Source organism: Orycteropus afer, unplaced genomic scaffold (assembly GCF_000298275.1).
Source record: "Orycteropus afer afer isolate SDZICR_OR568_19922 unplaced genomic scaffold, OryAfe1.0 scaffold00065, whole genome shotgun sequence".
Lineage (NCBI taxonomy): Eukaryota > Metazoa > Chordata > Mammalia > Tubulidentata > Orycteropodidae > Orycteropus > Orycteropus afer.
This window is the reverse complement of record NW_006921652.1, coordinates 10,482,849-10,496,086: the sequence shown is the minus strand read 5'-3', so window position 1 is coordinate 10,496,086 and position 13,238 is coordinate 10,482,849. Positions and strand designations below refer to the sequence as shown.

The following is a 13,238-nucleotide window of genomic DNA, read 5'->3' as shown; positions in this document are numbered from 1 at the left end:
AAAAAAACTAAACAAATAAAACCACCACCATTGAGTTGATTCCAGCTTATAGCAACTCTAGAGGACAGAGCAGAACTGCTCTATAGGGTTTCCAAGGCTGTAAATCTTTACAGAAGCAGACTGCCTCATCTTTCTCCCCTGGAGCAGCTGATAGGTTTGAACCACTGACCTCTTGGTTAGCAGCCCAATGCTTTAACCACTGCACAGCCGAGCTCCTCACACACCCAATAAGGTAGCTATAATTTAAAAATATAAATGTTTTTGAACATATTGAGAAATTGCAACCCTCATATAGAAGATGAGAATGTAAAATGATGCAGCTCTTTGGAAAGCAGGCTGCCAGTTCCTCAAAAGTTAAACAGTTATGATATCACACAGCAATTCCACTCCTAGGAGCATACACCTGAGAGAAATGAAAACATATATCCCCACAAAAACTTTCACACAATTGTTATAGTAACATTGTTCATAATAGCCAAAGAACCCAAATGTCTGTAAACTGATGGATAAACAAAAGGTGGTATATTCATACAGTAGGATATTATTTGGCAATAAAATATGAAATACTGTTACCTGCTGCAACTAGGATGCACCTTGGAAACATTTTACTAAGTGAAAGAAGCCAGACACAAAAGACCACATATTGTATTACTCCATTTATATGAAATGTCCAGAATAATCAAATTTATAAGGACAGAAAGTAGGTTAGTTGTTGCCTAGGGCTTGGCAGAAGGTAGAGAGGAGTGATTGTGGCTAGGGAGACTAAGGGGCAATGGCTCTGGGTGGGTTCAAGATTTCTTTATAGAATAATGAAAAGGTTCAAAAATTTATGGTGATGATGGTTGCATAACTCTGTGAATATACTAAAAATGTTGAAGTGTACAATTCAAATCAATCAATTATATAGTATGTGAATTATATTTTAATAAAAGTGCTATTTTTTTAAAAAACCAAACAACCCTATGCCTAAAGGACACCCAAATCTTTCCCCAAGATGACTGAATCATTTTGGATACGGGAATTATATTCCCAGGGTCTCTTTTGGTACTAGCTCTTGATCCAAGAATTCTGACCTCATTCCACAACACAGTGACCCAGAAATGAGACATAGCCAATTGTTTAAGTTCCACCCTTGCCAAACTCCTCCACTCTTAGGAAGAATTTATGACTTCATTGAAGATGGGGCAGTAGAGACAGAGGAGGGGATGACATTACAGAAGTGCAGGCAGCTTTCAAAGGAACATACAAACCAAAAAACAAACCCACTAGGTCAAGTGGATTCTGAATCATAGCAACCCTACAGGACAGAGTGTAGCTGCCCCATAGGGTTTCTTATGTAATCTTTGTACTATGGTAAAGCCAACTGCCACATCTTCCTCCTCCCACATCTTTCTCCTGCCAAACTGTTCGTGGGTTTGAACTGTTGAACATTTGGTTAGCAGCCAACTACATTAACCACTGCACTACCAAGACTCCTTAAAGGAACATCAAGATCTTGATTTTTGGATACTCTTCTCACATTTCATAACTGGGTGCCTTCCCTCAGTCTTCTGCACTACTCCACCCCTTGCTCCCTTCCCTGGCCCTCACTCTGGCCATCTCTCCAGCAACTCTCCTCCCTTCCTCTCTGCAGTCACCCAAATTCCTCCCCAGCATCCCTCAGACGGAGCTATTTAGAGTCGGTCACTTCTATCCCGGCCTTGGCTGTTCGTAAGCTCACATTCCAGCAAAGTTTATCAAGATATTCTTAGCAAAGATAAACATCTCTCTAAAAGGAATTCTATTAATGCCTCTTAAAACACTATTTTTATTTTTATTTTAAAGTACAATGTTTAATGAACCTCTGGTGACGTAGTGCCTAAGGCATTTGACTGCTAATCAGAAGACTCCCGGTTCAAACCCACCAGCCACTCCTCTGAAGGAAGACTGGGCAATCTACTTCCGTAGAGATACTGCCTTGGAAACCCAAGGAGGGGTGGCTATGAGTCGGATCTGACTCCATGGCAGTGCATTTGGTTTTTGGTTTTTTATGTACCCATCACTCAGCTTCAACAATAATCAGTTTTTGCCAACCTTGTTTTCACCTAAGATAATAAATTCTTCGCCTCAGTTACTTATTTGGGAGGGGGTGCATTTAAAATTAAAATATAGATGCTTCTAGCAGAGCGAAACATCGAATACAGGCTTTCTGTTGGTTTTGGGGAGTCTAGGGGAAAGAGTGGGTGGATAGGTGGGTAGGTGAAGGGGGCTGAACTGGGCGCAGAATTGATTGGTTCCGGTGTGTGGAGCTGTGGCAGGTGCAGGGGATGAAGGGGTTAACGTGGGCGCAGGGGGGTCTAGAGCGCAGTGTCTGCAGCGGGGTCCTGCGGCGCCCTCTCGCGGGGGTAGAACTCATCGATAACGTTCTGCGGAATGCGCTTCAGCATCTCTTTGGGGAAAATGCGCAGCAGCTGCCAGCCCAGGTCCAGTGACTCAAACACTGAGCGGTTCTCGTAGGGGCCTAGGAACAGAGCAGAAGAGTTAGCAATGTATTGCGGGGTGGAGTTGGGGAAGGGAAGTACCACCTGGACGCCCCAACGTGCCTCACCCTGGTTGATGAAGTTCTTCTCGAACTTCTGCAGGAATTCCAGGTAGAGCAGGTCCTCAGGAGTGAGTGCCTCCTCCCCCACCACGGCCTTCATGGCCTGCACGTCCTTTCCGATGGCATAGCAGGCATACTGAGGGAGGGCACAGGCGATCAGTGGTCATGGGAGTCCGATGGCCCCCACCCTGGCTGTGCTGCTGGACCCCTTTGTGGGGAGGAATTTTGCCAGGAGAAAAAAGTTCGTGGTCCAGATGGGGCTCAAACCTCCAGCTGATTACGTGCGAGCCCCTGTGCCCTCTCGTCCTTACCAATTGGTTGGAGACATCTCCATGGTCTTTTCTGGTCATGCCCTCCCCAATGGCAGACTTCATCAACCGGGACAGGGAAGGGAGCACGTTGATGGGGGGATAGATCTGGATCAGAAGAAAGGAGTGGCAAACACAGGATCCAAACTTTCCTTTCCTTCCCAGCCCTGTTTGTCTCCTCACCCCCTAAATCCTCAGAAGAGTCATCTTCACGCAACACAGAGGTGAGCCAGCCAGCCCTCTTTTATCTCCCACAATTTTTAGAGCTGCAGGATGCAGGTGTCTACATGTGTCATCCTACATAGAGGACAGTGGATGGGGGAGATGATATGACATTTGTTAACAAAAGCCCCCATATTTCACAATTTTGATAATTTAAACAAAAACTAGGATGAAGCTTAAGATTTAGCAGTTGCAAAGAGAGAACCTGCCATGATGGTTGCACAAAATGATTTAGGTAAATTGATATCACTAAGTTGTACACCTGAAAAATGCTGGATTAGCAAATATTGTTTATATTTACAACAATGTTGTTGTAGTTAGGTGCCATTGAGTCGGCTCTGAGGCTCTGACTCACAGCAACCTTACGTACAACAGAATGAAACACCGATAGATAGAAAAAGAAAGGAAAAACCTACCAAACAAAGAGGACAAAGTCATGGGTTGCCTTTCTCTTACATACGGAACAAACAATTTCTGAACCTTTTAACATGTTATTTATAATCTACTTATGTTGATTGATGACTATTTTCTGCTCACCAAAACACATCACTGGAGAGGGAAGAGAAGCGGCATATGTTTAGCTTCTATGAGTTGGAATCAACTCTATGGCAATGGGTTTGGGTTTGGGATACATTCTGCATGCCAATTTATTTTTGTCCTCACAATCCATATGTGTGATAACTAGTAATATTTCCATTTTATAGAGTAGGAAACCTAGAAATCAGGGAGATTAATTTATTTTCTCAAGGTGACACAGCCAGATAGGTTGGATTCTACCCAGGACTGTCTCTATGGAAGACCTGCTTCTTTCTGTGGATCACACAAATTACCCAGTTACTTATTTCCTGTTTTGGGGTAGCCTGGCCTAGCCCCTCCTAATCCTTGGGGAGACATAGCACAAGAAGTGGTGGAGAGAGCAGGAAGTGGGGAGGAAGGGGGCAGTACCTGTCTGTTATGAAGCTGTCTGTCCACGTAGATCTGTCCTTCTGTGATGAAGCCTGTCAGATCTGGGATGGGGTGGGTGATATCTACAAGAAAATGTGCTGGCCTCAGTGGGCATGGGAACCAGGTCTCCATCACTCAGGACCCACTGGGTTCCATTCTGCTCACGAGACTGATGAGTAGGGGTGCTGTCCCTTGCTCTGATGGAGAACAGTTACACACATCTATGTGAAGAAGCACGGCCCTTTAAGTGTCTGAGTGGGAAGGGAAAGGTAGGGCACTGTGGGGGACAGTGGGCAGTGAGGAGCTCACCATCATTGGGCATGGTAAGGATGGGGATCTGTGTGATGGAGCCTCCCCGGCCCTCCACGCGGCCTGCCCGCTCGTAGATGGTGGCCAGGTCTGTATACATGTATCCAGGGAAGCCTCGTCGCCCGGGCACTTCCTCCCTGGCAGCTGAGACCTGCAATACCATGGGCATTGGGGTAAGAAAGGGAGAGAGAAGCTGACACAAGGAAGGATGGGTGGGAGGTTCAGCACTCTAAGAAATGAGTGGCGAACAGGAGAGGAGGGGTCAGGCTGAGACCAGCCCTGGAACTCACGTGTGGGAGCAGGGCTGGGTGGGGGAGCTCCCTTCTACTTGGGGCTTAGAGGTGACTTTGAAGGGTGACCTCAGGGGTATAGTACCTCGTAGAGCAAGGAGGGATCTGTTGCCCCTGCCAGACCCCTCACCTCTCGTAAAGCCTCTGCGTAAGAACTCATATCAGTCAATATAACCAGCACGTGCTTCTCACACTGGTAGGCGAGGAACTCAGCAGTGGTCAGTGCCAGGCGTGGGGTGATGATGCGCTCAATCCTGGAGGTACAGCCAATGTTTAGAGACCCTGGTGGTCCAGGTTGTGTTCCAGTTAGCCCCAGTGCTGAGTAGAAGGTGAATTGGGAAGATGGTGTCGTGCATAGAGCCAGTAAAATGAACCCCTGCTCCCAGCCCCCAGCTCAGGCCATGGTACCAGGGAGTGAGTACCCTTCAGCCAAGTCTGACATGTCCTCCCTGCTATTCAAGGTAGAAAAGGAAAGAGACGCTGGGGCCAGAAGAGGAGTTGGGTTGGGGCTAGACAGCAGGCCCAGGAAGCCTGTTGAGTTCTGAGAATGGCTGGGCCTTTGGGTGAAGGGCTGGGTGAGGTAGGGCATATGGTCTTGCCCTAGTTCTGCCTTGCCCCAGGGCACTCACACATGGGTCACCATCCAGGTCCTCAGGATTCCCTTGTTATTTGTTGTTCCTCTCACCACACTTGAGCACACTCATTGTGAACATCCCATGAGCTTGCTCACCCTGGCAGCCCCTTTCCATGTGGAGCACCCATGAGTACCCCTGAGGACCATGCCTTTGGCTCCTGGCACTCAGTTCCTGGCTCTGTGCCTGAAGGTTCTTCCCCAAGTGATATCATTGTAGACTCATTTTGTGACTTAGTTTTTGGAGTACCCTCAATACCCAAGTAGATTTATCAAAATTTTTTTTTTTTCATCCACCTGACCTTCAAGTTCAAAGTCACATTTTCTAAACTTTTAAAATAGTATTTTTTCTAAATAAATCATTTCGGACAATAATCTCATTAGTGGTGACTTTGTGGAAGAGACACAAAGATGAGGAACCCTGGCTGGAACCAGGCTGTGGAAAGAACAGAGGGGCTGGGGGCAGTGGGCAGGGTGGTGGTCTGGCTCCCTGTCCCTCCATGAGCTATCACTACTCTTTCCTAGGCCTTCATTTTCCTGTCTGTACTCTGAAGTTTTCCACTTCCAGCTCTGGTCCATCCCTATAGTTCTGAGACTCCCCTGAGCCCTGGTATTCTGCATCTTGGAAGAGGATAGGGGCCTGCCCATCTGAGGTCAATATGGGTACCAGGGGAGAGCTCACGTGGGGTCATTGGCCAAGTTCAGGAAGAGGCAGACGTTCCCCATGGCACCATTCTGCTCAAAGTCAGACTTGAAGAACCTGGCAGTCTCCATGTTCACCTGGACACACAGTAAGGAGGGCTGGAGGCAGGGCCCTCTGGTCTCAGGTCCCACCTCCTTCCATCTTTTCTTAGTAAAGTTTGTCAACTGACTGGCTGACTAGGTGGGGATCAAGATACCAAGGCCACTGGGATGGTCTTGGGGCTTGAAAAGGGAGGGGCTGGGCGTGCTGTTCTAGTCCTGGCTTCATCAGACCCCCAAAGAGAGGTTCAGGGTTCCTCAGGTCCAGCTCTGCTCAGTGCCATCCTCACTTTCCCAGCCTTCCTGTCCTACCATTGGGCCCTGTGTGAGGGCTGCCTCTTACCTCCTTCCCAAAGTTGTCTTGTCCCTGCAAGTTCTCTGGCTCTGCTCTCCCCTAGGCTATCCTGGGTACATCTGTAACTCCTTCAGCCTATGGGGCACCTCAAAGAACACACTGCCCCACTCTGGTCACGGAACCCACTCTCACCCTTTCAGTCATACTTTATCTCAGTCCTGTGAGAGAGCCTCTTTCATTAGACAGACCTGGATTCTGACAGCTTATCAAGGAGCAAGATTGTGTCTTCCCCATCAGATTAGGCTGTGCCAGTGGCCAAGAGAGATAGGGCTGCCTGCCATAGCCTCCAGAACTTGTCCCTCTTCCCAGCCCCTCTTACCCCCATGGCTGCAAAGACAATGGCGAAGTTGTCATCATGGTAATCCAGCACAGCCTTGGACTTCTTCACCAGCCCAGCCTGGCGGCAGATCTGGGCCGCAATCTGGGGTGCAGCAGGTTGGAAGGGAAGTAGGACATCAAAACCAGAGCCCAGTGCCCGCCACAATGAGCACCCTGCACTTGGAACAATTTCCAGTCTGTCCTCCTGACCAGACCTTTGGAGGGAGACTCAAGCCCAGTGAAGTGAGAAGACTGGCCAGGATGACAGGCTTTCTCAGGGGAGGGGGGAGGCACCTTATTCTGTGGCTACTAAAGGGCTGCGAATGCCTATCACGAGGAGTAGGCAGGGTAGCAATTCCAAAGTGCAGCTGCCTCAGCACAGAGAAGCAACTTGGCTCAGGGCAGTCAGGCCCTTCCTCCCTTGGGCCTTAGCTCCTTCCCAAAGTTGTCTTGTTCTCCCAAGTTCAGAGGGAAATAAACCTGCAGTGTGTGAGGCTACCAGATATTGTGTCCAGATCCAGGATAGGTGGATGCCCATGCCTTCTAAGCACCCAGACCATGTTGAGGTGAGCTACAGCACATCCAGGAGTGGTCACAGCAGGAGACAGAGGAGGAGTCCTTGGAAGTCTTGTCACAGCAGCTGTTCTGAGAGGAACTGGACTATCTGCTCTTGGTGAGGGTGGGGTGGGGAGCCCATACAGGGGGGCTTCAGGTGGCCATGGGGCTGCCATTCAAGGGGTTACTGTGTGTAGGCTTGCAAGACTATTATAAGAACCAGTGGGTGGGGGCTGTCAGCTCAGTTCAGCAGGATTTTCAACCTTGGGTATGACCCATGGGCTCTCTTGTGAGCCTGTGATGGTCCACTCACTGGGGGGCAGAGGTTTGAAGACCTGCTTGGAGCAGATGACTGGACACTGAGGAAGTCTTGTGCAGCCCTGAGAGGACACTGCCAGTCTGGAGGCTGGTGACCCTGGCTCACCAGCCCCTGCCTGCTTGGCCCCACCAGCCTAGGTCTCCCTGCACTCTGTCGCTTCTCCTTGGTCATGCTTGCCAGAACCACAGGCCTCACCTCATTGTGGGGAAGTCCAGCTGCTGAGAAAATAGGGATCTTCTGACCTCGGGCAATGCTGTTCATGACATCAATGGGAGAAATACCCGTCTGGATCATCTCCTCAGGGTAGATGCGACCATGGGGGTTGATGGGCTGGCCTGGGAGGGTGATCATGGAGCCATGCTCAAGGGTTCAAGTTCCCTCCCTGTGCTTCCCCAACCCTTCCCCACACTGCAGAGCAGCAGCATTCAACAAGGCTGTCTCTGGTGGTAGAAACATCCTTCAGCTCTGCTGCTCAGTATGGCATCCCTCACCACATGTGGCTACTGAGCGCTAGAAATGTGGTTAGTGTGAATAAGGAGCTGAATCTGAATTTTATTTCATTTAAATTTAAATAGACAAGTATGGCCAGTGGTACCTTGGACAGCGCTGCTCTGGTGCAATGGAATCGGTAGGCAGGCAAGGACCTCAGGCTGAGGCCACCTTGGGCTGAGGCAGTGCCTACCTCATGACCTACTGGTGAGTGTGCAGGATTTGAAGGACCTGGGGGTGACTTGGACACCTCCTGTCTGAGGGGATTATGCTCTGTGCTCCATCCCTGACTTGTGATTGATGTGGACAAGTCACACAACTCCCTGGGCCTCCTCGTGTCCTCCATGAACTGACACGATAGGGTGGGAGGACTCAGGATGGCCCTCACAGCTTGAATAGTGATGGCCTGGAAGGGTCTGTGTCTACCTCTACAAACCACCACAGCCACCAGGATTGGGGATAGTGAACTGGAAGGCAGGACAGTGAGGGTCTTGGGGCACATGTAGAATCTGCACAATGATAATGACACTATTATAGGAATTGGACAGGAAGTGCTAATGGCAGTATTTCAGGCTCTGAGGAAGGTGGTGGCAGCAGATCTGGGGACAAGAGAGACTTTTTCTGTCCTCCCATCACACCTGATCTGCTTATCACTCTGATCAGCCCTGGGGGGTTAGCCCTGGGCTGTTGCATCTGGCCTGTGTCTGGGGCTGAACTTCAAGGGTAGGGCTCCCTCTGGATAGGTGACAACAGGGTGGAGTTGGTTGTTGGAGGCTAGGTCCCAAGAGCCATCCAGAGCCTCTAGTCACTTACCATTGATGTCCAGGAAGTCCTCTGCCATGACTGCTGGCCCCTTGTCAATTGGTTTACCAGAGCCATTGAAAACCCGACCTGGGGGTAGGCAAGGGTTGTTGGAGGAGGTTCAGCATCAGCTCTGTGTCTCCTCCTGCTGCCCACTCTTCACACCAGCCACTCCCATATGTCCCCATATTCCCATCTCCCAGTCTCGCCCTGGGTCCCCTCTCAGCCTTCATTTGCCCCCAAAGAGCTGGTTATCATAGCTGTTCTCTTGGACAGGACCCTCCATCTCCTGGAAGCCTTTTACAGGCAAGAGCTGGCTCAGGAATGTGATTCTGATGGGGAAGAATCTAGGACAGGAAAGAGGAGAGGGCCAGGTATGGCAGGTCTTAGAAGAGAACTAGGGAGCATGAAAGGCTTATCATCATCCCAAATAGGTAGCCACCTACTGTGGCTTTGGTTTATTGAATCTGCCTTCCTTATTTATTGAACACCTGAGCTGACCTCATATTTACAAGGGAGCCAGACAAGTAAACAGGCAATGATGATACAGTGTGCTAAAGGCTTAGTGAGGGAAGCTACGTTAAGAAGGCAGAGGAGGGGCCCCCACCCCTGGCCCTTACCCAGCATGTCCTCTGACACTGGAGTCCGTAGGATGTCCCCTGTGAATTCACAGGTGGTCTTCTGGGCATCAATCCCAGAGGTCCCTTCAAACACCTATGAGGACAAGAAGTTTATGACGCCATTAAGGGGCTTGCTGAATGGGGCCTCCCATTCGTATACCTTTGCATGTCCAGTTCTGGACTAGGTGCTATCAGGGAACAAGGACATTTCCTGCCTTCAGAAGCTTATAAGATAAGTGTGGGAACTTGTGGATGCATTTATTCACTCAATTAGCTAATACCTCACTGATCACTTACCTGGACAATTGCCTTGGTCCCAGCCACCTCAAGCACTTGTCCACTCCTTTGAGTCCCGTTGGGGAGGGTGAAGTTGACAATCTCGGCATACTGGGCAAACTGGCAGGGAGGTGGGGAACAGCCAGAGAACCATGAGACTAGAGACAAAGTCCCTGAGGCCTCCCCGATCCTTCCTTGATCCATCTCAAACCTCCCTTCTTGGGCCTAGACTCTTTTGGAAATGAACTTTGTTATGGAATGAATTATGTTCTCCCAAAAATATATGTTGGGATCCTAACCCCTATACCTATTAATGTAATCCTATTTTTTAAAAATTGTTTATCTTTTAATAATATTTCATTTTGTTTTCAATGAAAGTTTACATAGCACATTAGGTTCCGCTTGACAATTTCTATGTGGATGGTCAATGAGATGAATTACATTTTCCACAACATGTCAACATTCCCTTTCATTGTCTTCTGGTTGTTCCATTTCTAGTTTTCTACTTTCCCTGCCTATGTGGCAATAGGGTTAAAAAGGGTATGGCCTAAACCTAATCACTTCTGAGTTATAAGGAGCAGCATACACACAGAGAGAAGCAAACACAATCAGGAGAAAGATAGATGCCATGTGAAGATTGCCAAGGAACTGAGGAACACCAGGGCTACTGGAGTTGAAAGAAACCAAGATGTTCCCCGAGAGTTGACAGAGAGGGAGCCTTCCCCTATAGCCAGTGCTTTGAATTCAGACTTCTAGCCTCTTGAACTATGAGAAAATAAACTTATATTTGTCAAAGCCACCTACTTGTGGTATTTCTGTTACAGCAGCACCAGGAAACTAATACAAACTTGAATATCTCAGCAGTGGGAAGCTTGGGTTCTGTTTTGGAGGCTGTATACCTAAGTAAGGAACATGGACTTTGGAGTTGGACGACCAGGGTTAGAATTGCAGCTCTGCCACTTACTAGCTGTGTGACCTTGTAGAAGTTACTTACTGTTTCTGGGACTTAATTTTCTTATCTTTAGAAAGGAAATAATAATAACAATACCAACTTTACAAAGCTACCATGAGGGAGGGAAATCTATAGACACAGATTAGATTAGTGGTTGTGGGGAGGGGAGGCTGAAAGATGACTTCAGTGGGTACAGAATTTCTTCTAGGATGATAAAAATGTTCTAGAATTAGATAGTGGTGGTGGTTGCACAAGTCTGTGAATACACTAAAAACCACTGAATTTTGTCCTTTAAAAAGGTTAATTTTGTAGCATGTGGATTATAATTCAATTAATGAAAAAAGAGAATCAGGCTGTCCTTCCAAGACCACAGGCATAAGGTGTGCTCTTCCCCAAGGGGGTACCTGAGCTTCTCTCTGCATGCTAGGGGAGCCACAGAGTCCCAGTCTTTACAAGGCTGAGTCCCTGGGAGGCACAAATGCTTTAGCACTTGACGACCAGCCAAAAGTTTGGCATTTGAATTCACAATGAGCCGCCTCAGAAGACAGGCCTGGTGACCGGTTTCTGAAAGGTCACAGCCTAGAAAATCCCATGGAGTAGTTTTCCTCTGCACGTATGGAGTTGCCGTGGTAGGAATCCACTCAAAAGGAACTGACAACAACAACAAAAGGAGGAGGCTAAGAGCTTGGCCAAGGAGGTTTGAGTGGGAGAGGACACTTCCCACTGGTCCTCAGCCGTTACCAGTATGAAGACAACTAAGTCCTATACCTGCTCCTTCTTCGCAGAGGAAGCACTGGAGAGACACATAGCTTCAGAGGCATCCTTCAGCTCTATCACCTTGTTTGTCAGGTTGTTGAATTACTTCAAGAAGTAAACTATAATCTTAATCCAATAAAAATAAATGGTGGAAAGACAACACCTCTCCATCATCCACAGTTCCTAATATTATGGGCACTAAATGCTCCTCTAACTACTTTCTGGACCACAGAGGAAACCAAAACTGAAATGACATAATATCTGCGAAGAATGAAAAGGAGATGACTTCATGCCAATATTTATACTTATAGAGCATGTAAGCTGTACTTTGCTCTGGCCATAATAAAAGTAAGAAGGAAATCAGTAACAAAAGATAGAAATATTTCATGTATCTGAAAATTCAAAATCATCCTAAATATTGAGTACATTATAATTGGGATTAGAAAATCCCAATATTACTAAAATATTAGTAATATTTGTTAATACTAAACAATAACAAAAAACTACCTCCATTTGTGTGTTGCATTTAAAGTTTTAAATGTTTATATTAGAAAAAAAAAAAAGATTGAAGTTGATTAAAAGTATGAAACTTGAGAAGTTGCGGGGGGGGGGAAGAGTAGCATTAAGGATCCAAAGAAAGTGGAAAGAAAAATAAAAGTGCAGATGTAATTAGAACAGAAAACAAATATGTAATAGAGAAGATCAGTTAAGCCAAAATTGATTCTTTGAAAAGCCTAGTAAGACAGACAAATCTAGAGCAACACCAATTAAGAGAAAAAACTTAACCCAAACCAAACCCACTGCCATCAATTGATTCTGACTCATGGAGACCCTACAGGACAGAGTAGAACTTCCCCATAGGGTTTCCAAGACTGTAAATCTTTACAGAAGCAGACTGCCTCATCTTTCTCCCATGAAGCAGCTAGTGGGCTTGAACTGCTTACCTTTTGGTTAGCAGCCAAATGCCTTAACCACTACACCACCAGAGCTCCTAATTAATAGAGAAGGCGTGAATAAATAATTGTTGGAATAAAAAAGCCCTAACTAGACACACTGAAAATATTAAAGGAATGAAAGGAAATAAAAACAATGTAATGCATTACATTTGAGAATTTAGATGAAATAAAGTTCTAGGAGAATACAACTCAAACCAAAGCAGATTATAAATGAAATAGAAAGCCAGACTAGTATTTTAAGATATTGAAGAAGTAGTGTGAAATCTTCCCAAAGAAAACACCAGTCTCAGATAGTTTTACCAGTTAGTTTTAACAATCAAGAAACAAATCATTAAAGACTTACTTAAACTCTTCAAAAGATTGGAAGAGAAGGCACGGCCTTTAATTCATTTTATGAGGCAAGCATAGCCTTGATACTGAAATAAGATAATTGAGGGGAAAGTATAGGCAATCTCACTCATGAACACAGATTTTAAAAAACTGAAGCAAAATATTAGCAAACCAAATCCAGCAATGTATAAAAAAGACCAAGTTGGGAGTTATTCCAGGAAGACAAGTTTAGTCTAATAAAAGAAAATCTATTAATGTAAAGCACTTTATTAATAAAGTGTTAGAAAAAACTACGACCATCTAAAAAACATTGTAGGGAAGAGAAAAAGTCCATGATTAGAAACAAAAAACAAAAAATAAAACTACTCTTGGAAAACAAGTAATAAAAGAATATCTTCAAAAATCACACAGAAGACCAATATGGCACCATTGAGGATGAGAAAGACATAGAGAGGTACATGGGAAGTACAGACAACAAATATGA

At 46.4% G+C, this 13,238-nt stretch overlaps 1 protein-coding gene across 1 annotated transcript in view; it reads right to left on the bottom strand.

Annotated features, from left to right (window-relative positions):
- Positions 1-2,336: 2,336 nt before the first annotated feature.
- Positions 2,337-13,238, bottom strand: part of ATP6V1B1 (ATPase H+ transporting V1 subunit B1) — a 36,095-nt gene continuing 25,193 nt past the window's right edge. Inside the window, exons 3-14 of the mRNA XM_007940111.2 lie at positions 9,782-9,880; positions 9,485-9,578; positions 8,877-8,954; positions 7,770-7,909; positions 6,702-6,803; positions 5,969-6,066; positions 4,786-4,909; positions 4,366-4,516; positions 4,057-4,139; positions 2,893-2,997; positions 2,588-2,717; positions 2,337-2,500 (exon numbers count right to left, since the gene is read on the bottom strand). Of these exons, the coding sequence (XP_007938302.1) occupies positions 2,337-2,500; positions 2,588-2,717; positions 2,893-2,997; positions 4,057-4,139; positions 4,366-4,516; positions 4,786-4,909; positions 5,969-6,066; positions 6,702-6,803; positions 7,770-7,909; positions 8,877-8,954; positions 9,485-9,578; positions 9,782-9,880 (1,368 nt within the window). The remainder of the gene's footprint in view (positions 2,501-2,587; positions 2,718-2,892; positions 2,998-4,056; positions 4,140-4,365; positions 4,517-4,785; positions 4,910-5,968; positions 6,067-6,701; positions 6,804-7,769; positions 7,910-8,876; positions 8,955-9,484; positions 9,579-9,781; positions 9,881-13,238) is intronic.